The following is a 27,023-nucleotide window of genomic DNA, read 5'->3' as shown; positions in this document are numbered from 1 at the left end:
AAGATATATAATTTCTCTTAAAGAAATGCTTTAAGCAATGATACTATCATTCATGATTCAAAAGCATGTTAAATAGCAAATGACTTGCAAAAATGAAATGAACCAAAGCTTTACTTGCCCCAAAAAGATATTGCACTTGTTCAATGAAATACTTCAATAAAATGATCACTTCAATGGATGTTCATCATAACAAGTATATAAATAAATTGCAAGTAAAATACTTTGAAAGTAAAGTGAGTTAAAATGATATGCACTTAACTAAGGTTAGATGCAATTATCTTGGTAGGTTTTAGACTAAATGCCTATTCTAAATGAGAGATCTTCTTTTCAAACTCTTGCCAAAGGGTAAAAATTGGGGTGATTGTAAGGAAGAGGGGTTGAGGACTCACTAGTAGTCGTTAACGATACCCTTCCCCTCAGCCTTACAAGCCATGTGTGTCTTCGTTCCTACAAAGGGACAAGCCACCTTTATAACTACAGGGTCACACACCTTTACCTTGTTTTGTACCAGTTCGAAGAATTTTCCAAGAAAATATTTGCCCTATGATGTCTATCAACCAAGCTTATGCTTGGAGGTAAATTGAATTGATCAACAAAAATAATTTTATTTTCTTCTTTACATCAATTACATAAAATCACAATTACACATGTCATTATGAAGACCGAACCTAGTTACTCTTTTCAACACCTTAGAGGTAGTGTGGCAGCTCACGTAAAGCCTCTCAGCATAATGCTCTTGAATAAAGTAAAGTTTGTTTAGTTAAGGCCTTCAATGACAATGTTGGTTATGATATAAATGCATGACAGATGGCTTATCAATCTGACCCTTCATATGAGAGTGCTTCAAATTTGAGATTCCTTGTATTACATGATGGGATTATGAATAACTCCCTAGTTAAGAGGGAGTGTTGGAAATTGTAACTAAGTTTGGTCTTCATAATGACCTTTTGTAAACATGACATTGTATATTTTGTATAAAGAAAAAAAAATGAATTTTATTCTATTCAAAGCATGGGTTTCATGCTCAAGTCTAGGTAAAAAGCATGTTCTTCGTGCTTATAAGTCTTTCTAGGATTTTCTAGGACAAAGAAGAATTTATGTCATGTTTTATAGTCCCATTTGGACTCATTGTAAAAAAGAAAAATATTTATTTTGAGTCAAGAGAAGCCATTTATTCCTCCAAGACAAAGTCGGCCCAGTCTAAGTAAAGTCGGCTTAAGCGAGGGCCATTCGACCCCTGAAGAAGACTATAAATAAGAGGGACTTCGACTCATTTGGAACACACATTCAAGCAAGTTTGATCTGCAATAGCGAAGAAGATGAAGAAGCAAGGTCTCTTAGGAGACTATCTTTTATGTCCACACATGCGAGGTCTCCTAGGGTTTCTGTGCAAATTGCAGGGGCCAAAATTGCAATACAAAATTGCCATGTGAAGTTGCTTTACAAAGTTGCAGGGTCGAAAGTCTAGATTGTAGCTGGGGTGACTCTCGCAGATCCTGGAAGAACTGGTTCATTGGAAAGAGATCTTGTTGCTAGGCTGACTTGGTGCTTGGGAGGATCTTGGGCTTTGGGTCTTGGAAGTCTCATTGTAAGAAGATTCCATAAGAATAGAAGCTTTCTTTCTGGGTTTTCCCTTGGAGGGATTTTGCCCTAGCTTGGAGCCTATATCTTATGAACTGTCTCTTTGTGATCTTCATTGTTTTGGTAATTGCTTGATGAACAAGAACTAAAAGAAGTAATAAAAAGCCAACTAACATCAGAAGTAATTATCAAGTTAAGGAAAATCATCTATAATATACAAGTCTCTTGATTTTCCAACAATTCTGCCAATTCGCACTACTGAGAAACCCTAGCAACCAAGTTGAACTGGTGAACTCGCTCCCTCTGAACATTGAACCTGCTCCTGAAGATAAAACACGTGCTTCATCTTCAATTAGAGGCTACGCTCTAATACCATGTTAGTTTTCCTTGAAACCCAATAACTGATTTATGATTTTCTAAGCATGCAACCAGAAATACAACTAAATTGTTGTTCTTAAACTTAAATCACAAATACAATTGAGTTTTCTAACCATAGCATGCACAATGGAAGTAAATAAAATTGAAGACAAACACATGCAACAATAGAACACTGGATATACCCAAGAAACACCAACTCCGGGGAAAACATGCAAACTATGTGTGTTTCTCTATTAGCTTCAACAAAAATAATCTTCAAAAATTATTACAACAAGGGAACACTTCCCTTTTACAGCAAAAACCCTTTGAACAACTCCCAAGCAAAATCAAATCCCTCGGCAAATGACTCAACTTGTACAACCTACACACTTCCGCTATTGTACGGCCGCGCAATACGACCTCTCTGTGCACTTGTACTTGTTGTATGGCCATCCAATACGACATCTCTCTGCGCAATCCTACGTGTTGTACGGCCACGCTAACACTAGGATGAGATAAAGGTTGTTGAGCCCTCTCTCTCTCTCTCTCTCTTGGTCATTGGTCTTATTGCTGACTATTGAAACCCTAATATCCTCTTTGTTGAGCTAACACACACACACTATGCCAGATCGAACTAACCACTTTTGCACCTTATTTCCCCACCTGGGCCCACCACCATCTTCAATGGTTGAGATTAACTCATGATGAAGGGTTGAGATCTAATTATATGTTGACATTGGCGTTTTTAATTTTTCCGAAGTCCAACATTAGGAAATTAATAATCTACTTAGTGGTTGTCCTGTAGCTCCCTCTGCAAGCCTTGGCACTTAGGCAAGCAGAACCCTTGCTGCTCTACTCCAATCAACATAAGCAACCGACAAAAGCCATCACCCCTTTCCTATCCAAGCCAAGGTTGAGGAACTACAAAAAGGAGGAGAAGCAAAGAGAGGCTCTTGAGGAGGTGAGATTGGAGAAGGACTCTCTATCTTCACATCAATCGATGCCCAGAACACAAGATGGGGGAAATCAGTATACAAGGTAGCCGTAGACACCTACTGGGCAGTGAAAGACATGATCGCATAAGAAATCTACAACTAAGTATTGGAGATTATACTTTTATCTCACAATTCATTGTTAAAACCTTATACTCTGACAATAGTGATATAATTTTGGGTTCGCCCTGGATGGAATCAATAGGATCCTTCATCCTAAATACAAAGAAGTTTTTAACATTTTCCTATAGGAAAAAAAATAACACTACAAGACATTACATTGAAATCAAATTCAGTAACACCAGAAGACATACAAGATATCTCAAAAGTAATTTTTCAAGAAAGTAAAAAAGCAATACAAAATATGCAAAGGGAAGTTGACAAAATCACCGTTGACAAAAATGAAAAAGTTTCTCAGCTTAAGGACCATAGTGAAAAATTACTGACGCAAATTAAGAAGCTTAAGAAGGACAAGAAGTCATTGGAAAACAAGGTACAACAACTTATCGAGAAGGAAGCATCGAAATCTTCAAATGTAGAAATTAAAGTTGAAGAAAAAGGAATGAATATTGATCCAGTGAATATCACAACTCAAGAAGATGACAAGCCAGTTGAAGTAAAAACATATTTCGATGTTGCAGTTCAGACGATGAAAAATCCAAATGAAGATTCTGTAACCAACTCAACAACATCAATATTTGAAGTAAATCAGGAAATTGCCACACATAATAAGGGAAAATCAAACCACAAGAACTCCTTATCGACATCTTAATCATAAGAGCAGACAACTCAATCATTTTGCATATCTGTATCACTCAAAATTGTTGAAAAGTGTAACTAGGTTCGGTCTTCATAATGAAATATGTAATCATGATTTTATGTAATTGATGTAAACAAGAAAAATAAAATTATTTTGTAATGCTTGAGTCATGGGTTTCATGCTCAAGAAATTTTATTTTTAGTTGAAGCTCCCATTAAGAGTTATTAGGTTTGGTCATCAAGTCATGAAGTCTATTAAGTCAATGTCATGTAATGAAGACCCATTTGGGCATGTTATACATTGTAAAAGGAAATTATTTAAGTCATTGACCCTCCAAGACCACGACACAAACCCTACTTGAAGTCGGCCTAAGGAGAATTCTAGAAAGGCATGTCGGCCTTGTCACAAGGAGAAGTCAGCTTAACTTGATGGGAAGATCACTATATATAGGTCAGCTCGGCCTCACCTTGGAGTAGAATTCGGTCAAGCAATATGAACTAAAAGAAAGTGCAAAAAAACCAAGAGAGAAGCCTCATCACCAAGCAAGGAAAGGGGAAGACAACTGAGCCATTTTCTGATCTATTTTTGGGCCAATACACTCCACACGTGCGAGGAAGTGTTACTGTCTATTGCAGGAGAAACCGAGATATCACAGTCTCCTTTGAAGGGCAAATCAAAGGAGAAAACAAGTTCATTATCAAACCAAATTAAAGGAGAAAGGGTGTCCATCTGGAGCGAAGGAATTTGAGAGACTAAATCTCTCACATGTGCGGCAACTAGGATTCCTGAGGAGGCCTAAAGTTGTAGACCTGATCCAAGAAGCCGAAAGATTGAAGGGTAATCGGGATTGAAGGAAGACAAGCAGTTTGACTTGTGTTGACTCGGGCAAGAAGAAGAAGCAGTGAAGAAGGGTCTTGTGACTTGGTCTTGGAGAGGTTGTTGTGTCAAGGGTCTTGGTCTTGGTCTTGGTATTCGTCAATTGAAGATTCTATAAGAAGAAGAATTCGTTTGGGTTTTCCTCTCAAGCTTAGAGAGGTTTTGGCCCTAGTTGATCGCCTACATTATGTGTCTCTTGTCTCTTTATTGTTTATGCTTTGATAATTGTTTGATGAAAAGGAACAATATAATAATCTAAGCAAAGAAAAGAACCTAATCTAAAGAAGTAAAAAGCATTCACAAGAAGTTATCATATCAAGAGAAATCACCTAATCCAAAGCCCTAGATTTCTCAACATGTTTTCAGAGCTAAGGTGACAAAATCAAGGAAAGGGCTTCTCAAGGGGCACTCAAAGCATTAAAGGACCAAATCTCGAAGAGGACGTCAAAAACTAGAAGATCATCTTGAAGTCAAGATCTACAAAGAAGTGTCAAAACCCTAGATCAAAGGAGAAGTCTACACCAAAAGAAGTTTTGAGATCCTCAAGATATCGTCTAAAGACCTCAAAGACCCTACTCAAGTTGAAGAAATCTACAAATCAAATTAACTTGAAGTTTATTCAACCAAGATAAGCAAGATCAAGAACATTGTTATCATCCTCGAAAGTTCTAAGGCAATCTCCCTGTGGTTGGAGCAAGGATATCCTTATCCTTGAAGAAGATCATCCAAGAAGCATCAAGACATCATTAAGAAGTCATCATCATCAAAAGGTCTAAGGTGACCTCTCTCTTTGTGGAGTCAAGGATCAATCTTGAAAAGAACTATCTTCATAAAGAAGAAGTTTTCTATTATCTATATCATCATCAAATCGAAGGAGGCAGCAAGTGGAAGAAGCATCTTTACAAGTAAGTATATTTATGTCTACATCTAAATCTGTCAAAATGTTTTTTTTGCAAGGAAAGCAACAAATTGGTTAGGGCTTCAAACTTTCTTGCATGGAAGAAAATGACAGATCTGAATCTCATCGAGAATGAGGTCATGGAACATGTTAAGGGCTCAATCACCAAACCTCCAAAAGAAGATGCTCAAGCACTTAAAAGATTTATGAAAGGGGAAGTGAGGGCTCAAAGGATTCTCATAGAATCCATCAAGGATCCCCTCATTCCATATGCATCTAAACTCGACACTTCAAAAGAAATATATGACAAATTGGTAGAGTTGTTCTCTGTAAGCACTGCAAGAGAAGTTATCTCTCTAAGGCAAGAACTCTAGAAACTAAAGATATCCAAAAAAAGAAGGGATAGCCTCATACTTCATGAGGATATCTGAAATAAGGGATCAACTTCAAGATCTGGGTGAAATAATGTCTGACAAGGAAATGACCACTATAGTACTAAATTCACTACCAAAGGAATGGGATAACTTTACTTCAAGCATTTATGGGAAGAAAGAAGCCACTCCATTCCAGGATCTATGGTCACTATGCAAGATTGAAGAACCCAGGCTGAAGACAAAAACTAATGTGGGATCAAATGAACAAAATCAAGCATATGCCACAATGACAAAACGAAAGGGAAAATTTGAAAAGTTTGGTCCCCATAAAAAGAAGAAGAAGTTGGCTAAGATTCAATGCTATGGATGTCAAGAATATGGACATTACAAAGAGATTGTCCTAAGCTCAAAAAGGGCAATAACGAAAGAGAGAGAAGAAGCCCATATCACCGAAGAAGTGTAAGAAACTGAAAAGAAGAAATCCAAGAAAGAGGAAGTAAGAGATCTCTACTATGACTGAGATAGTCTTCTTCACCTAGTTCTTTTCAAGTTTTTGTTTTTAATTTCTTCTGTTGTAAGATATGGCAATCATGAATCACTAAGGAGTATGACAGGATGCATCATGGCATCATAGAAGCATTGAAAGCAAGAGCTCGTGACATGAAAGATGGTTGAAATAGAAGTCTATGGCAGTCACCTATGAAAGGATATAGCTCTTGGCAACCTCATTAGTGTTGATTTCTGGTAGCATCAAATGTGCTCTAAGTCTCAAAATTTGCAGGGATGTTTAGACACATGCATTCTCCAATACCCAAAAATCGTTTTGAGAAATTCCACCCGGACACAGTTTTATTAAAATAATTAGCTATTTTTAATGGGTCCCTAAGTCTAAACTTAGGACATTAAAATAATTAATGGGTATTAATCTAAACAGTGTGTGAAACTTCTAGAAGAAGATGAGGATCAAGCCAAAATGATCTGAGCCATTGATTAGAAGTTAATCTGGGTCGTTGGTTGTCCAACAGAAAGATATAAGAAGAGGCTTGAGGGGCACTTGGAGAACACATCGAGTGAAGATCAAAAGATCGATTTTCTGAAGCAGAGCAGCTGCCGGAAAGAATTTTGAAGTGATCTTTTGCAGTGAGGGGCAGGGATAGTTTCAGTTGGAGATTTCTCCTGATCCGGGAATACTCAGCAGAGGAGGCAGAGAGAGATCTGGTAGAGGCAGCACAAAGCCAGAAGAGGTTGACCTAGGGCCACACAGAGGTAGCACAGGCTAACGCAAAGGCAACGCAGAGCCTTGAGGAGATCCGAAATTTGTTGGGGGGTTCGATTTCTGTAGCTGGAAGTCGAGGTGTGAGACCGGGAGAGCAAAAGTCAGAATCTCAGAGGGAAATCGATCAGCCAAGAGGAGTGACGCAGACCCCAGACAGTGTGACAATGGGCTGGCGCAGAGGCAGCCAGGGGCTAGCCATTCAATGGCTGGATCAGCCAGGATTTCCTGTGATAGTGTGAGGTAATCTCACTTATCTCTCTATCATTGATATTCCCTGTATTGGATAGCCAGGAGGGCATCCAGAGATTGTATTCGGAAATTACTACTACTTAATAATAAAGCCCTCAGCTGTTGCACCAGTTTTCCTGCATTGGGTTTTTCAAGGAATATTTGTCCAAAAATCACTGTGTAAATGTGTTGTGTACTTCTTTCTTGTCCAGTTTCTTGTTTCCGCGTTTTATTTAAATGGTGAAGGTTGCAATGTATTAGTTTCGGTGTTTACTGTAGAAAACAGTAAATAATTTGTTCAAGTAATTAACAAATAGGAGAAACGTAATCAATTGCAGCAATAGAAATTTGGGCATCCAAATTTTCACAATTAGAACCATAAATGGCATTTATGAAAAAGAGAAAGTCATCTAGTACAAAGCTCATCATACATTAGTCAAAAGGGAACATTTGCTAGATGAGGATATTCAAGATCCTCTATTGGAATCTTCATCGGAAGGTTCACTAATCAAAAGGAAGCAAGTGTTTCATCAAGAATTTCAACTTGAGGGAATTCATGGGATAATGGTATGATGACAAAAGAAGTGAAACAAATCAAGGATTTGAAACTCTTTCAATCAAGGAAGTCGTTGAAGGAAGTCTAGATAACCTAAAGGAAAATGAGGTATGTATGCTTGTATTTGATAAACTAGAGTCATGTCATATGGTTGTAGGTAACATAAATAAATTCTCTATCTCAAGAGCATGGTCAAAAGAAAGGATATCCTCCTTTGAAGAGATGCAAGAAAGCATGGGTCACACATTAACTAGATGAAATGAACATAATATGTCATATGAAATATGAGGTGGTTGACAATAATTGGAGAAACTTTGATTAAAAGTTCCTGGGAAGAAAAAATGTGTGAAGAAAGAAGGGAAAAGATTGTGGAATATGCAACTATGAAGAAGGCAATCAACATCCAAGGACTGAAAGATTTGACTAGGATATCTCCATGAAAGATACAAAGACTCTGATGTAGTCTAAAAAAGAAAGAGACCCTTAACAATATATATATCTTTTGGAGATGTATCAATATGTATGCAAGATGTTGATGCAAACTAGAAGATGTCATGGTGAAAGACCATCACAAAGGTAATTTTGATTTAATGATTCATTTCTTATTTTGAATAATATCTGGATGGGATTATGCAAGGTTACCAAGGAAAGAGCTATGGATGTCTTCCACCAATGATGACCATGTAGTAGGATGAAAGATCCTTAAGGAAACATGGCATGAAGAATGCCAGCATGGCATAAAGAAAGACCAGATATGGACTAATGCATCACTTTCCGATGAAAGGAATGATAACATGTCACATGATTGATTCATGGATGAAAGTGATGGATGGTTTGTGCCCTACGAGAAAGTCCCAAAAGGATGTAGACTCTATGACAAAGAAGAAATTCGTGACATCAAAGGAAGGAGTTCTACAAGCAGCTAGTTATCCCACGATCTCCACCTAAAGAGTTGTTGGAAGCAAGTTCCTAGTCAAGAGGGAGCTTGGTCAAGTCCCTAGTTAAGAGGTAGCTTGGATACATTCTTGTTTATAGGAATGGATACATTCCTTCAATGGAATGAGTATGTCCTCCCTAAGTTGAAAGGGAGAGATAGACACATCATTCTTGTTTTCACTTGGGAAAACAGAATGGAGGATTGGGTAAACATATGGCATCCAATACTCTTTGAGGATGAGTTAGGGCATCCAAGACAAGAGTAGTCGTAGAGGACCGATATTCTTTGAGGACTGGGAATCCAAGATAAGAATAGTCCTGGTGGAACACACTCTGAGATCCCGGGAAGGGTATGTTCCAAGAGAGACAATGATGAGGGTGTTTCTACATCATTGATCTCACCAGCATCAGCTCTAATCTTGTGGAGTGAGAGATTTGTTAGTCAAGGCCTTGCTATGTGACAATGTTGGTTGATATAATGCTATACAGATGGGTTACCAATCCAACACTTCTTATGAGAATTCTTCAGATTGAGAATGTCCAAGTACCTTATGTAGATTATGAATACCTCCCTAGTTATGAGGAAGTGTTGAAAAGTGTAACTGGGTTCGATCTTCATAATGACATATGTAATCCTGATTTTATGTAATTGATGTAAAGAAGAAAAATAACATTATTTTGTAAGGTTTGAGTCATGGGTTTCATGCTCAAGAAAAAAAAAAAATTAGTTGAAGCTCCCATTGAGAGCTATTAGGTTTGGTCATCAAGTCATGAAGTCTATTAAGTCAATGTCATGTAATGAAGACCCATTCGGGCATGTTATACATTGTAAAAGGAAAATTATTTAAGTCATTAACCCTCCAAGACCACGTCACAAACCCTACTTGAAGTCGACCTAAGGAGAATTCTAGAAAGGCATGTCGGCCTTGTCACAAGGAGAAGTCAACTTAACTTGATGGGAAGATCACTATATATAGGGCAGCTCGGCCTCCCCATGCAGTAGAATTCAGTCAAGCAATCTAAACAAAAAGAAAGTGCAAAAAACACAAGAGAGAAGCCTCATCACCAAGCGAACGCAAGGGGAAGACAACCGAGCCATTTTCTGATCTGTTTTTGGGCCAATACACTCCACACGTGCGAGGAAGTGTTATTGTCTATTGCAAGAGAAGCCGAGGTATTACAGTCTCCTTTGAAGGGCAGATCAAGGGAGAAAACAAGTTCATTATCAAACCAAATTAAAGGAGAAAGGGTATCGATCTAGAGCAAAGGAATTTGAGAGACTAAATCTCTCACATGTGTAGCAACTAGGGTTCCTGAGGAGGCCGAAAGTTTCAGACCTGATCCAAGAAGCCGAAAGATTGAAGGGTAGCCGAGAAAGAAGGAAGACAAGCAGTTTGACTTGTGTTGGCTTGGGCAAGAAGAAGAAGCAGTGAAGAAGGGTCTTGTGACTTGGTCTTAGAGAGGTTAATTTGTCAAGGGTCTTGGTCTTGGTCTTGGTATTCGTCAATTGAAGATTCTATAAGAAGAAGAATTCGTTTGGGTTTTCCTCTCAAGCTTGGAGAGGTTTTGGCCATAGCTGATCGCCTACATTCCGTGTCTCTTGTCTCTTTATTGTTTATGCTTTGATAATTGTTTGATGAAGAAGAACACTATAATAATCTAAGCAAAGAAAAGAACCTAATCGAAAAGAAAAAAAAAAAGTAAAAAGCATTCACAAGAAGTTATCATATCAAGAGAAATCACCTAATCCAAAGCGCTAGATTTCTCAACAAAAACAAGAACAATGAACTTATCTTCTGAAGACTACTAATGTCAGTGCAATTCAATCTTATGATAAAAATTTACACAAGGTATCTAGTAACCGCAAGACTCCACAGAAATTAATTTAGGATGGTCAGATCCCTTCTCCATTCAACAATTTTATTTGTTACGTTAAGGACCCTATCATCTTGTATCATCAAAGATGACAACTCGAAGATTTCTGAAAGTTGTGAATAGATTACAAGACAAAGAAACCAGAGGACAGCCTTGCAAGCAATAAGCTTTGAGGACAAAGCTTCTTTGAAGAGGAAGGCAATGTTATGAATGTAAATTATTAATAATAAATGGTTAACAGTGATTAGTATACTGAAGAGGCATGTCTCATAAGGACATGACCATTCATGAAGGGGCATCTGCCTAGGTATATAAGCGAGCCCTCATTTGTAACAATTCTGTCATGTCATAGCTTTTGTACATTTCTATATAAATATACTACTTGTCCTATAATGGATATTTACATATTTCAGATCTTTCGAGTATTTTGCTGCGTATATGAACTTTGTTCATAACAAAAGAATAACAGCCCAATCGTATTTCCAGATGTAACGATTAAATTGATAATGTAAGGAAATATTTTCAGCTCTAATATTGTTCCAAACACTACAGATAGTTTGCAGGTGAAAACAGGTATATATCGTTCTACACTTGTCATGTCTGATCCATTCTACTTGCTCCTTCATGAAGATATGACTATATGGAAATAAAACACGAGCCCTTTAGAGCTCCTCTACTCTTTCTCTCAATAGAAATTAATGACATTTATGCTCCATTACAGGCCAATGCAATGTCATAAATGAAAGACTCTAAGCATAGGCCACATGGTGCAACACTTCATAGCCTTTAATGAAAAATCCAAAAATAAAACAAGGAAGAAAAACAAGTGAACTCAACTTTTGGTAGCTTGGGATGATTGGTCAAGGCTTTCACCATTACAGTTTTGGGTAGCTCAATGAGTTTTTTATAACAGAAGTTGAATTTCAAAGAATGGCATCATATTTAAACAATTGCATAATATGTCACATAGAATATAAAACAAAACCAATGACTCTTTGAAGATTGAATTTGAAGAATATGTCGGAATGTAATAAGACTGAGCAATCAGATTGGCTTAAAATTAAAATGCAGCAAATACGATACAAGTTAACTTACCATTCTTAGCTGTATCTCCTTGTGATGTCCATTGTGATGTTCCTTTATATTCACGTACCCGCTTTGAACCTATCAAAAGTTCAATACCGTGGCAAACAATTTTTTAATAAAATTAGCTATAAAATGTAGGGAGGGAAACTGATGTTAAGAATAAACATGAAAAAAATTGAACATCAATTCACAAGGATAAAAGTTGCTTCTCTATAATAGCTGGATATAATGAGAAGTATTCAAAAAAATCAACAGCATCCAATGGAAGACAAATAAATCAAAGGAGATATCAAAGGATGCATACCTTGGGTTAATATCTCTGAAGGAAAATAAGCTGCAGCAAGCTTTAGAACAGAAGAAAGTGGAGGACGATTTATCTTAGCATTTGGCTTGTACTTGTCAGAATAGCGCTCTATTTCAGCAGCCACGCCCACTGAATGGAAAGTATGAATTAAAAAAAACGCCTTCATGTTCTCAATGTGAATCTCTCTTATTATTGTTTGAATATAAGCATATACAATTTGAAGATAACAAAGAATGATTGGATAGAGAAATGGTACAGTAAAATTCAAAATGCAAAGTAGACATCCCTCTTCCTAAATCTCCACATCGGGTCACAAACATTATTGACAGAACAAAGGTTTATCCAGACTGATGTTAATCTCCGAGAAAAACACAGTATTGCATCAAAGCATCTACCTCGACTAGCACATTTGTCAATTGTGCTCATAGGCAGTTTGGGTAGAGGAGCATTTCATTTTAAGTTGTTATTACATGCCATGAAACACAGATAAATTAAGTCAAACTAGGCCTACTTTCGTAGCAATCAAAACCTATTTAAAGACTAAAAAAAGTTGGAATGCCGTACCTTCAAAGAATGCTTAAAGGTCACAGAACCATATTCAACAAACTCAATTCTCGAAAGAAACAGGAGACACAGCAGAAAAGCATGAAACCTAAACATGACTTTTTAAAAGTTGAATTTTAGTTTGGTCCAGGAAACTTAAAGTCAACTTGGGTTGGCAGTTGCCAATTGCATGTCAAAGGTGATCAAATCATTCAAATGACCTTCTAATATGTCTGAACTGCAAAAAATCAATTCCCTTTCGTGTGGATAAATAGGATCCACGCATTTTGTCTTGTATAAGTTAGTAATGTCACATAGCATAACAACCTAAACATGATATTCTGTTGCTATTATACAGAATTGTTGATGCACCTGTGCTCAACTTTGGAGCACATCTGCTATTAAGAACTATTGCATGCTTTAAAGATAGTATTTGATTTCTTTTACAACAAAAAGGTTCCCAGAGAATTCCAATCCACCTTAGATCAACTCAATCTCTTCGAGAAATTGTCCAGTCCTACCCAGCATTTAATGTTGGTTCCCATAGGTTGCAGCTGCTCCACTGGCTACAACTCAATTTCATGTTTATCTAGACCAAGTTAAAAGTGTGAGTATTTGGAGCTACAACATTCCAATATGTCCCTGTTCTCAAGCTCTGGTTATCAATCTGTACTTCTTGATTACAAGCAAGAATATTTGGGAAATCCTCTCCAAAGAGCAACAAAGGAAATTGTGAATTATACAGTCATACATGGTAAAAGTGGATACCTTTGTGTAGCAAGATATGTTGCCCGAATACAATGTCGTTACTTTAACCAAAAACCCTAGGTATACGGCCATAGGCTGGCATAAGGTTGGGTTACAATCCATTAGCAAAAACACTGATCAGGTAGCCAAGATGTTTCAAAATGAAATGAAATGAGTTTATCGTCAATACTTAAGCCAGTAATATTCTTATATTGAAAGTTGACATGTATGAAGGCCTTGTGAATACTAGCTTACAGTTCTCTATAACTTAATTTAACAAAATGAGATATTTATAAGATTTGGGCAGAATCTCAGCAAGAAAATGCATTGGGTATGAGATTTAAATGCGCTAAAGAGATTGAAAGATATGCGCCTTGCATTGTAACTTTAAGTGGAGCTATATGGAATCTAACAGAGTTTAAATTGCTGCTGTGTGGAAAAAATAGCTGATAAATTGGTAAGTTTCTGAGAAATCAGTGCCAAAAAATTCTGCCTGTCAAATGTAATATCCCCAATTTCTTAAGCTACTTAAGAGGCATCACAATTTTGATAAATTTTGGCGTTGGGAGCAGTTTTTGGCTATTTGACTTTGAAAAGGGAAATATCATATTTTTGGTGGGTTGTGGGGGCCACACACCAAGGGAATACGCACTCCCTTAGGCAGAGCGCACTTGTGGTGAGAGAAAGAAGAGGAAGGGGAGCGTACTAGTGGATAATGGGGCCCACAAGGGAGAAGGAAGGCAGCAAGCATAAATAGGAGGTGAGGGCTATCATTTGGGGCTTTTGACAAGTTGACAATTCAACCATACTGTTTGCTTGAGCCACTTAGCCAAGTCAACATCGTGCGGCTTAGCACACGGGGATTTCCGGGTGGAAATTCCAACTCTTTCGGTGAACCACGAGTGTCACCCTAGAAGAGCCTTTAGACACATTTGGATTCATTCCAGAGCTGTTGCAGGAGCCTTACAACCAGTTCTGCGTGTGGCCAGGACGCTGGGGAGAAATTCGCACCACTTGAGAGGGGCAGCTACTGTGCGTGCCAATTTCCAGGAATTTCGGGAGTGGTTTGTCTTGTGTTTTGCTGAAGATTTTGTGTGGTTTGCAGGGCTGAACTTGAGGGATTATCACAGGCCAAATTTGTGTTTTCTGGGGCCTGCACAGGGGCTCACTGGCAGAATTGCGCAGAGGTTGAGCGACAGAAAGAATTTGGGAGTCGTGGTCTGGAGGAACAAGGGATTTGGAGAGGAAAATTGCAGGTGGTATTGAGGGGAGTTGTGGTGCAATTTTGGAGGAGACTTCTACAGCAAATTCCTAGCAGTGCGTACTAGAGGAGAACTAGGGCATATGCACTAGTTTGTGGGTTTACCATGTGGTTGGGCTGAGACCAATTCCTTCCTGGGTTTTGTTGAGCTAATTGTGGAGAGGCACCAGCTGCAATTTCAGGAAGTTTTGAGCACATTTGAAGCAGATTTCTCAATTTCCTTCCAGCAGCAGAAGCAAAAAATTCTGGGTTAGCGCAGAGCTTTGGTGGGCAGATTTTCCAGCATATGGGCATTCAATTTGCATCCTAGGCTTTTCCTTGCTTGTTGTAGCAAGCCCAGGCTCCACTTCCCTTATCTATATTATACTCATTCTGCTAAAACTTAATAAAATGACTCAGACTTTTGGTGCCATTTCCTGTGTTATTTGATATTTGTGTAGGGGGATGCGCAGGAATGGTGGTACCATGGCCTAATCACACTAGGGCATATCCACGTTACCTCTTACACAAAGTTTACTAGGCAATTGATTGAGAGGTTTGATAGGAAGGACCTCAAGCTACACTTCAAAGAGTTGGCACACCTGAGACAGACCGGTAGCACGGAGGCATATATATCAGAGTTTCAAAGGTTGGTCATGATGGTTATAGACATTTCGAAAACACTGTTGATTATGTTGTTTGTAGAGGGGTTAGTTGATCCCCTATGTGGATGGATGAGGGCTTGTAAGCCCACGACATTGATGGATGCCATCTCTAGGACCAGAGACATGATTGACGTAGTGCCCAAGACCAAGGCTCCTATACCTACCAGAACCACTACTCCCCAAGAGAGCAGAGATGCTAGACAGCCACAGAGGGAGGTTGGGCGTGGCCAGCTTAACAATGAGACTAGGAGGGACCTTCGGAGGAGGAAGTTGTGTTTCACATGATAGAAGTTGTGGGCACCAAGGCACAAGTGCACCAAGGGAAAGGCCATTACATCGAGGTGGTACTTGAATAGTGAGTCAGAGGACGAGGCTGAGCAAGAGATAGACGGTGGGGATGGAGGACAACAATTCGTGGGAGGCCCACTTCTACCCACTGGAGGGGCTATTGCTTCACTTCGGGGAGTCCCAAAGTATCTGACATTACAAATCAGGGGCACAGTGTAGGGACAGCATGTGTCAGTATTAGTAGATAGGGGGGCTACCCACAATTTTATTGATGCCCAGATGGTGGAGCAAAGAGGCATACACACGGAGAGCTTTGAGGGATTTTTAGTGCTGGTACAAGGAGACAGGACCATGCAGTATACAATATATGTCCTATGGAGAACTATTCTATGACTGATCATTTTTTTGTGGTTGATGTTCCGAACACCAATGTGGTGATGGGTGTCCAGTGGTTCTATTCTTGGGGCGAGTCACTACCAACTGGAGGAAACCGGAGATGGAGTTTGTGGGAACGGATGGGACGCTAGTTTTATTGATGGGCATGCACTCCTACCAAGCGCAGACAGTATCATCCCATCGAATGGAGGTTGACATACGGCATGGAGATATAGAGTGGGTGGTGGAACTTAGGATATCGGAGACAGGGAATTAGACACGGCAACCAAACCTAGATATTCTAGCGCTTTTGGAGAGACATCAGGCGGTTTTTGGGGAGATTCCTCCAGGAAGGCCACTAGTTCGAGGGTTTGAACATATGATTGAGTTGGAGGAGGGTGTACATGCAGTGATTACTACCCCTTACTGGCATCCCAAGGCCTATAGGGATGAGATCGAGAGGGCTATCCAGGAGTTGTTGGCGTTGGGGCAAATCATGCCCAGTACTAGCTCTTTTGCTTCATCAGTGGTGTTGGTGAAGAAGAAGGATGGGACCCTCCACATGTGTATTGACTATAGGGCCCTGAACAAGAAGACTCTGAAGAACTGGTACCCAATACCACACATTGATGAGTTGATGGATGAGCTTAGAGGAGCCAAGTATGTTATGAACATAATTTATGTAAAAATAATAAATAACAATCATAATAATATGTAATTAAATAATAATTAGTTAAACAAAGAGGCATGTCTCTTTATAGTTCTAGATTTAACCCTTTATAAACTTTAATATATGGATCTTTCAAGTAACCTTTTATAATAATATCCACTTTGTACTTATATATATTTTCAATAATTTTATGACTTGAACTTTTCTTTAAATACCCCTTTATAATATAATACTTCGCTTTATATATCTTTTATTTATAGGGGAAAAAAAAAAAAATCATTTTGAAAAGTTACAACCCTAGTGAAACGTGGCTATTCACCTCTTTGGGGTATAATATAAAATATATGTCCACTTATGTGCTTTTGACTCGGTTAATTTTCTCCACGTAAAAAGTAAAACTTACCATTCACATAAAGAGATTTTGTATTCCTTTTGTTTTTCTTTTACCTTTAAAATACCATGGGCAATTACCATGGGTTGCTAAAACCACGAGCTTGTAAACCACTTAATGAAGAATCAAGATAATATTATCTACTTTTCCTTCTCTTACGTATAGTTTTAAAGATATTTGGAAAGATTCCCTTTTAACTTTATCATGCACTTTTTATCAATAATGTAGAACCTTTTCATATATATGAATGTTCTCCTTCAAAAAATTTATCGGACTATATATATCTTTTTTAATTTTATATGATTTTTTTCTTTAATTTATTTTTTAATCTTCTTTTTTTCTTTATTTTTTTTTGTTTAATGGCCAAAGCCTTGAATGACAAAATTGGAAAAACAGGGAAACTCCAACTTTGTGTAGCGAAACGCTTCAATTGTGACAAAAACAAGGTTGACGAAGAATTAATGGCCAAAGGCCAGATCAGACTGGTTCTCTTCAGCGGTGAGCGTCTAGAGAATCGAACAGCTCTGATACCAATGTAATAAACAAAGTTTGTTCTTCAAGTTAAATACTCCAAAAGACTTGGAATTTAAAGATCTCCATTGAGATACAAGATTATATATTAAATGTACGAATAATAATGATGATACAATTGAGAATGAAGGTCCTGTATATATAGCCAGGAAGTACCCTTTCACGAAGAGTCATGTTTGTAGAGACATGCCTCTTTGTTTAACTAATTATTAAATAATTACATATTATTATGATTATTATTTATTATCTATATTTATTATTTTTACATAACTTATGTTCATAACAAAGTACTTCTCTAAGATAGACTTGCGTTCAGGACACCATCAGATTCAGGTGAGAGAGCAGGATATCCCGAAGACTGCATTCAGGTGCCACTATGGGCATTTCAAGTTCTTGGTGATGCCCTTTGGGCTCACCAATGCACCTGCCACATTTTAGTCTTGCATGAACCACGTGTTCTGCAAGCACCTGCGCAGATTCGTGCTAGTGTTCTTTGACGATATACTCATCTACAACAGGACTTGGGAGGAGCAATAGAGCACTTGGAGGAGGTCTTGAGCATCTTGGAGGAGCAACAATTTTATGCCAAGATGTCCAAGTGCGAGTTTGGGTTGACAGAGATGCTGTATCTAGGGCACGTGATAGGGGAGGATGGAGTCAGAGTCCACCAGGAGAAGATTCAGGCCATTCGTGACTAGTCTACGCCTAGGAATGTGACTAAGATGAGGGGATTCCTGGGCATATGCACATATTACAAGCGCTTTGTGAGGAGATTTTCTCAGCTAGCTGCATCCCTTGCAAACCTCACAAAGAAGGGGGCTTTCGAGTGGATAGACATAGCGCAGGAGGCCTTTAAGCGCCTCAAGGTGGTGATGAGCACTTGTCTGGTTTTGGCAATACCGGATTTCTCACAGCCGCTTGTATTGGAGTGTGACGCATTAGGCAAGGGCATCGAGTCAGTGTTGATGCAGGGAGGCCATCTCATAGCATACGAGAGTCGGAAGCTCCCTGACTATGGGCAGTTGTATTATATTTATGATATTGGCTATAATGCATGCGTTGGCCAAGTTTCGGCAATACCTAGTGGGCAACATTTTCAAGGTGAAGATTAACCAAAATAGTCTTCGATTCTTCTTAGAGCAGAAGGAATAATTTGAGAGACAGCAGAAGTGGATCAGTAAGATCCAAGCATATGACTTCGAGATAGAGTAAGTAAAACATAGTGGCAGATGCCTATCTAGGAGGCTTGCGACACTATCTTTGATGGATATTACCCAGGATTGGATAGCGCAGCTCTTGGTAGAGTATTCCAAGGATCAGCAGGCCTACGAGATACTGGATGGCACAGTTGGAGATGACAGGTATCGGGTGATGGATGAGGTGATATATTACAAGGACATGACCTACTTGGTGTTGGGATCACAGCTCAAAGAGAGGATTATGCAAGCGGCCCATGATTCACCCATGGCAGGACACCCCAGGTTCCTCAAAACTTACAGGGCCATCAGGGAGCGTTTTTCTTCGAGGGGCCTCAAGGAGGATGCCTTGAGGCATGTACAAGAGTGTGAGGTTTGACGAAGGAACAAGGGAGAGCCAACACACATGCAGGTTTACTAAAGCCTCTCCCTATCCCAGAGAGGAAATGGGAGAGCATGTCCATGGACTTCATCATGGGTCTTCCAGTCGCACAGGAGGGTGATTGCTTCTATGTGATGGTGGACAGGTTGACCAAGTTCGCTCATTTTTTTGCTATATCAGTCAAATCTTCAACTTCACAGATCGTTGAGCTCTTCTTTAGAGAGGTGTTCAGGCTACATGATCATCCAAAGACCATCAGTCACTGAGACAGCGGGTTCATGGGAGCATTTTGGCAGGAGTTGTTCAGGTTGGTGGGTACGGAGCTCACTCCCAACACCATTTATCACCCCTAGATAGATGAGCAGACAAAGATTATAAACAAGTGGTCGGAGGGATATCTCCACAACTATATGACAAGGCAGCAGCGCGCACGAGTGAAGTGGTTGCACCTTGGAGAGTACTGCTACAACACCACCTACCACATGTTGATTGGTATGTCTCCTTTTTGTGCCCTCTATGGTTATGACACATTATCATTTACTGATATGGAGACAACAGAGCCCCAGGGGCTAGAGATTGGATCCTAGAGAGCCAAGAGATCCTCAAGTCTCTCAACGTTAATCTGCAGATGGCACAAAATCAGTAGAAAATGTATGCTGACTGGCGCAAAGTTGAGAGGCAATTTGAGGTTGGTGAAATGGTCTAGTTACGCCTCCAACTATACAACCAATCATCACTTAAGCAGAAGGGTGCAAAGAAACTCAAGCCACGATTATATGGGCCATACAGGGTGACTAGGCGAGTTGGGGAGGTGGCATATGGGTTGGAGCTTCCACTAGGAAGCAAGGTGCATAACATTTTCCATGTGTCATGCCTGAAGAAGGCACTTGGACAGCATGTCATGACCACTACAGAGTTGCCACCATTGGATGATGAGGGGCATCTAAAGTTGGTGTTGGAGGCCATTTTGGATGTGCTTGAAAGGAAGCTCAAAAACAAGATTATTAGGGAGTTTTTACTCAAGTGGAAGGGCCTTCCTGAGGAGTATGCCACTTGGGAGGGTGAGCAAGTGTTGCAACATCCCGCACTGAAATTGCTTGAGGATGAGCAAATTTTGGCAGGGGGCTGTTGGGAACGGGTTCCCCCAAGAGCAGTTTTGGGGCTAAAAGCCCATATTTTGGGACAATTTTGTAATAAAATTGTAAAGTCTCCGCATTTTGTGGTCGCAGAGCGCAAAGGTGTCAAGAGTCATAAAGGGTTGTCCGCCCTTATTTTGTAAAGTGTCAAGTCGGCTGTAAAGATCTACCCATGGTCCATGGACCATGGAATTGTATAAAAAAGAGCTAAGTAAGCTCTAGAAAAGAGAGGGAGAAAAAACGAAGCATTGGAGTTTTGGTAGAGAAGTCTAAGTGTTTTAGGTCTTAGTATAGGTAGAGGCTCTACAGCTGAGTGTGCAGAGGCCTAGGGTGGAAGTCCGCAGCTGAGTGCGCGGACCCCTGCAGCTGTGTGCGCAGGGCGGATAGAGTCTGTATTAAACTGGAAGATATCAATAAAGAGAAGTATTTTGCAATTACTGTGTATTTAGTCCCTGTTAATGCATCTGATTATATTGCGTTTTGGGTTTAATTTATGATGTTTATTTGATGCGCGAATGTATGTGATTGTATTGGTTAATTGAACACAAGCAAGGATATCAGTTTACGCGACGCTAACTGAGATTGATTAGTAAGATAAGTAAAACCCTTGAGATAACTTGGGAACCTATATAATATATTGTCATAGCTGTGCAAAAGTATCTGGACCACGGGTTAGGGCTGCGTGAAGGCCAATCGTACACCATTGCAGAAGTACTTAGGGGCGGAATAAAGGGTAGACTGACAGAACCCTAAGGCTTAGCGACCTACGTGAAAGTAGGGGCAGAGGGTATAAATCGACATCACGACCATCTCAGGGTGCGGAAATTTGGTTCCAGCGTCCCCCCATACTGCTTCGGGTGAGACTTCGGTCTGCGCTCTGTGGGCTGATGCCGAAAGGTCCAATAGTGTAAGATTTGTTTGGCTGATTAACGCTGAACCTGGGTCAACGCCCGCAAAGCCAAAAAATGGTTCCATTGTCAGGACCGGAATCTGCATGAGAGATGTGTGATGTCATATCACTAGAATCCAACAAAGAAAGAGATCGAAGACTGGTTGGATAGAAAGATCCACGAATTCACAACGCAGGAGAACAGAAATCCGCAACTGACAAAGGAACAGTGGCTAGACAAGTACCTGTATACAGAAATCCACGAGATCTTTTTCTGTTCCTTTCCAGTTGAGTTATACGAGTGGATCGCGAAGCTAGTAGATAGCCAAGGAAGGTGGAGGCTTGACAGTCCTATTGTCTAGACCCCAGAGTTAGTGCAGAGACTGAAGCCTCTGAGGATAAGATCGCTCGCGCTGTCGATCATTGGCTCAATCATATCATAGGAGGGTTTGTGACAGAATTTGCGGTTGATACCTCAGTCAGTTACAGTGAGGCGGAGCGACACTTTTTCAAAGGTCCGCGAGGTAAGTACTTGAAGTCTTTAAATACTTGGATTAAGATGTTATTGTGCGAAAAACGGGTTATGCAGCTACCTTGATGTTTGGAGCTACGCGAAGTGGAAAGACTTACAGGAATGAAGGAAGAAAGGGTCCTGAATATAGCCCACTGATTTCACCTCCTTTGAGTGACGAAGAGGGAGTAGCGCAAGCTTCTCCGTGAAGTGCAGTTCAGTTGATAAAACAAGGGTTCCCGCGACTACCACCTCCACCTTCACCACCGTCACCTGCGACTTCGCCCACACCACCACCACCTCCACCACAGTTCAACATGGCGAATTCAGTGAAGCTGCCTTTGTTTAAGGGCTTGGGAAATGAGGACCCGGACCAGTTCTGGTTCGTCGTAAAAGCTGTATGGGAAGCTCAAGGCGTCACAGACAATCACATGAAGAAGGCAACATTGGTTAGTGCTTTACAGGATCGCGTGCTAACTTGGTACATCAAGTACTCTAATGATAACCCAAACACTGGGTTGGCAGAGATCCAGACCGCGCTAAATAAAGAGTTCAGTAAGCCTAAATCTGAAGCGCAGTCAATTGTGGGGTTCAAGGAAATCGCGATGAAACCAGGTGAAACACATTGAAAATTGGATCAGAGATTGAAATGTAAAATCCGCGAAGCTAATATGAACTTAACAAATGGACAGCACCATGAGTGGTTTGTGGCTTCGCTCCTGCCTCACCTAAGGGTTGCACTGTCACAACAGAAGATTACGACTCAAGCAGAGGCCTTGGAGATTGCAATAAGACTGCATGAAACACCGATGCAAGATCTGAATCTGGGGGTTCAGCAGATCCATGTGCAGTTGCAAAATCTTTGCCTCGAAATGCAAAGTTTGAAGCAAGACAGAACAGTTTGACCGGAGGCGCGCGAAGAGATATGGTGCCTAAAATGTAAAGGTCAGGGGCATGACAAAGACCACTGCCCGGTCTTTGCGAACTATATTGCAGGAGGAGGACCGATGCCTTTGAGGCCGGAAGCCCAAGCAAGACCGAGCACGGGGCCTGTGTTGTGGTGCGCTATATGTCAGGTAGCAGGGAAACATACGACTGATAATTGTCATTTGCTGCAGAAGTTTGTACAAACACCGCAACAACTGTTTTGCAACTTCTGCAGGTCAGTAGGGCATGATGAGCACAACTGCCGAAGTTATGAATTGATGATGGACAGAACACCCGCCTATAGAGTTCAGGCAGAAACGTGGCCTCCTGACCAGAGCGTTGGGATGGCGCGAACAGGCTTTCAGGGGCACGGACGAGGCCGAGGCCAAGGCGGAGGAGGACTTGGCAAAGGTCGAGGACAGCTGATCTGTTACAATTGTGGAGGACCAGGACACTATGCCCGCGAATGCACTAACCCAACGCGTCTGTCATGCAAATATTGTACTCAGTTTGATCATGAGACGGAGGATTGTCCTACACTGATAGCGAGGATATGCGACAAAGGGGTGCTACCACCATAGCCAACTCAGAACCTGCAGATGATGAGGGTTGAGCCTCGCGAAGAGGATCCGAATGTGAATATAGTGCTCCGAAGTGGAATTGCAACGGGCGACGATAAGGGGAAATAGCCCGAAGACAACGCATGAGTTCATAAAGCTCCGGCGAAGGAGGCTAAATTTGATTTGGAGCGCGCACGCGAAACGTTCATCGAAGCAAAGAAGAGCTTCGTTGAAGCCTCTACCTCAGGGAACCAGGATAAGCCTGTTCAGGAAATGGACCCTTCTATGCTTATGACCTTTCAAAGGACCTGCATGAAGTTGTTGCGTGATAGCAAGGCTGTGAAGGGGTTACAGGAACTTATAAATAGATGCGCCAGAAACACTCCAGGTGAACCGCTCGTGGTACGGAAGCTTGGTAAGCATAAGGCAAGGACAGGGCGTGAGATAAGACTCACCACGCAGATAGGAGAATATGAAATGGATCGGGTTATTCTGGATCTAGGGTCCGACGCAAACATTTTGCCGAAACAGACTTGGGAGCGGATGGGGAGACCCGCGCTGCAGTGGTCTCCGATTCAGTTAAGGATGGCAAATCAGCAGAAGATCATCCCCTTGAGACGATTTAGGGAGTAACTGTAGATGTCGAGGGTGCAAGCACATTGGCTGACTTTGAAGTAATAGAAATTGTGGATGATAGCAACCCCTACCCTGCGCTCTTTGGCATTGATTGGGCTACTGACATGAACGGGGTAATCAACCTAAAGGAGCAAAAGATAATATTTGAAAAGAAATTGCTTCGCGTAATAGTACCCCTAGATTCTGCAGAAGGATCGCGCTATACTAAACCAATCCGCGATTACGAAAGCGATGACAATTTGGACTGCATATATAAAATAACAACGCGAGACCAAGATTGGGTGAATCCGATAGTGGATGGCCGAATTACATGGGATCGCGAGAGTTCCTGCAACTCAGACTCGAACGAAGAATTAGAGCACTAGCAGAATCAGCTACATGAAGTAACCACGCTGAGCTGTAACATGATGCCCTGGTCGTTGTGCTCTGTGTCATCAGAGGTACGAAATCTACCCACTTATGATGGCCTGAATGATGTGGATGCGTTTTTGGATGCATTTGAGAGGGAAGTACCAAAGAAGCAGCGCTTCCAGGCTTTGGACTGGGCACTACGTGCTACGCCTGCAAGATGGTGGGGTACGCACAAGGGTAGTTTTGACGATTGGCGCGAGTGTAGGAGGATGATGAGAACACGCTTTGGGAAGCTGAAGGTACGAGTGACAGACAAGTATGACGAGAAGGACGATCCACGCGCACACTTGGCCAAATGGGCTAAGGCCTATGGAGCGAAGCCCCAACCTGAATGGGTGCACTTATTTTGTCACACCTTGGATGTCATCCCGATGAACTGGTACTTGGAGATAGAGCTCTGCCATGGCACAAGCGAATGGGATATTCTGCGTGAAGGGTTCATAATGACGTTCAGCTTCGAAGATGGGTTTGACTGTATTGACAAAGCGCTACAAGAAGTTAAAGAAGCAATCTTTAGGATACCGCAGGATCCTTTGGATCTGATTCAACCCGATTGGACTACTCAGCTGAGCCACGCGCTGGAATGCTATAATGTGGCTGCTGAAGAAGAAGACGAGGACCCACGAAAGATTAATATCCCTGAAACCGAGGGTCACCGCGAGGTCGAGGGATCGTAGATCGAGAATCTTGATATAACTGCGCCACTGAAAACGAAACAAGTAAATATTGGTACGAGGGAGGAGCCCAAATTCGCGAAGATTAGAGATTACTGGGATGGCGCGACGGTAGATAAGGTCGCCGAATTGCTTCGCGAATACCAGGATTTATTCCCTAATAAGTTTACGGAGTTAAAGGGGATAATAGGGGACCTGGGCATTATGAAGATCACGTTAAAACCCGACACGAAGCCGGTTACCGTCTCAATCTGAAGTATAAGGCGAAGGTCCACTTAGAGTTAGATAAGATGCTCACGGCAAGCATCATTGAGCTTGTAGAAGAATCTGATTGGCTGAGCCCAGTGGTGGTACAGGAAAAGAAGCAGAAGGATGAAATAAGGATATGCGTAAATCTCAGGGAGTTGAATGACGCTTGCGTGCATGATCATTTCCCGACTTCGTTCACTGATGAGGTATTGGATAATGTAAGTGGCCAGGAAGCGTACTCCTTCATTGATGGGTTTTCTAGGTACCATCAGATCAAAATCGTGCCTGAAGATAGAAGCAAGACGACCTTCGCAATTGAATGGGGATGTTTTCAGTACACTGTAATGCCTTTCAGATTAAAGAATGCGCCTGCGATTTTTTCGCGCGTAGTCATTGTTGCATTCAAAGACTTCATTCATAAGTTTCTGGAGGTGTACTTTGATGACTGGACTGTGTTTGGATTGGTAAAACTCCATGTGGCTAGCTTGTGCTTAATGCTAGATACTTGTCGAAGGTACTGGATTGCGCTCAATCTAAAGAAATGTTTGCTTTGTGTTCCTTTTGGGATTCTACTGGGTCATGTGGTTTGTAGACAGGGGCTGATGGTAGATCCCGCGAAGTTCGCAGTGATACTTAACTTGGAGGCGCCGAGGAGTGTGAAACAGTTGCGCGCAACCTTGGGACATACTAGGTACTACAGGAAGTTTATCAAGTGCTATGCCCAGATCACCGCGCTTATGGGGAAGCTATTGAAAAAGGATGTCATGTTCTGTTGGAACGAGGACTATCAAAAAAGCTTAGATGTGCTGAAAGGAAAAATCGTCACCGCGTCAATTTTAGTCTTCCCGGATTGGAAGGAGTTTCATGTACATGTAGATGCGTCATGTATAGCACTAGGAACAGTACTGACACAGGTTGGCGAAGGAGAATTGGACCATCCTATAGCGTTTGCAAGCAGGAGGTTATCCAAGTCTGAGAAAAACTATTCCACCACTGAGTGCGAACGATTAACCATGGTATACACGCTCCAGAAGTTTAGACACTATTTGCTAGGTGGACATTTTAAGATGTATACGGATCATTCTGCGTTGAAATACCTAGTCAATAAGCCTGTGTTGGGGGGGAGAATCTGTAGGTGGTTGTTATTGTTCCAAGAGTATGATTTTGAAGTTATTGTGAAGCCTGGACGACTGAACGCGGGACCAGACCATCTGTCGCACATCGAAACGGGGGAAGAGCCCACTAATTTGGAGGAGGGATTGCCTGACGCACAGCTCTTTGCAGTGCGCGTCGCGGATGGTCACTTTGAAGACATCATACACTTCCTAATGACAGGAACTGCCTCGGAAGGCTACATCGTCTAGCAGAAAAATGAGTTAGTGGTGCACGCGGCAGACTTTTCTGTCATTATCGGACATCTGTACAAAATGGGGTCTGATGAAGTATTGTGACAATATGTACCAAAGTTTGAAAGAAGCAATATCCTCGCGGACGCTCATGGGGGTGCCGCGAGAGGCCATTATGTAGGAAGGGCGACCGCGCAAAAGATTCTACGCGCAGGGTTGTGGTGGCCAACCCTCCATCAGGATTCAAAAGCTTACTGCAAGGTGTGCAACGTGTGTCAAAGGACTGGCAGGCCATCGCGGAGAGATGAGCTGCCCCTGAACCCACAGATGACGTTACAACCTTTCGAGAAATGGGCAATAGATTTTGTGGGACCCATTCAACCCCAAGGAAAGAAGACGAGAGCGCGGTACATTATCACCGCCACTGAGTATTTGACTCGATGGGCGGAGGCACAGCCTATGAAGGACTGCACAAGCATGACTGCTACGAAGTTTCTCTTTGAGTATGTACTGATGCGATTTGGGTGTCCAAAGGTTTTGATGAGTGATCGCGGTAT

At 41.2% G+C, this 27,023-nt stretch overlaps 1 protein-coding gene across 14 annotated transcripts in view; it reads right to left on the bottom strand.

The window, feature by feature from the left end:
* LOC149267450 (uncharacterized) overlaps window positions 1-27,023 on the bottom strand; it is a 78,039-nt gene that overhangs the window by 29,421 nt on the left and 21,595 nt on the right. For all 14 annotated transcript variants that reach the window (XM_089432818.1, XM_089432838.1, XM_089432835.1 and 11 more), the window contains 2 exons: window positions 12,100-12,228; window positions 11,805-11,873 (listed from right to left, as the gene is read on the bottom strand). In XM_089432818.1, coding sequence (XP_089288944.1) covers window positions 11,805-11,873; window positions 12,100-12,228 — 198 coding nt within the window. The remainder of the gene's footprint in view (window positions 1-11,804; window positions 11,874-12,099; window positions 12,229-27,023) is intronic.

The sequence above is a fragment of the Pinus tabuliformis genome, chromosome 6 (genome assembly GCF_031772625.1).
Source record: "Pinus tabuliformis cultivar Carrire ecotype Pingquan chromosome 6, CPIR1, whole genome shotgun sequence".
Taxonomy (NCBI): domain Eukaryota; kingdom Viridiplantae; phylum Streptophyta; class Pinopsida; order Pinales; family Pinaceae; genus Pinus; species Pinus tabuliformis.
This window is presented reverse-complemented; position numbering and strand designations above follow the sequence as displayed.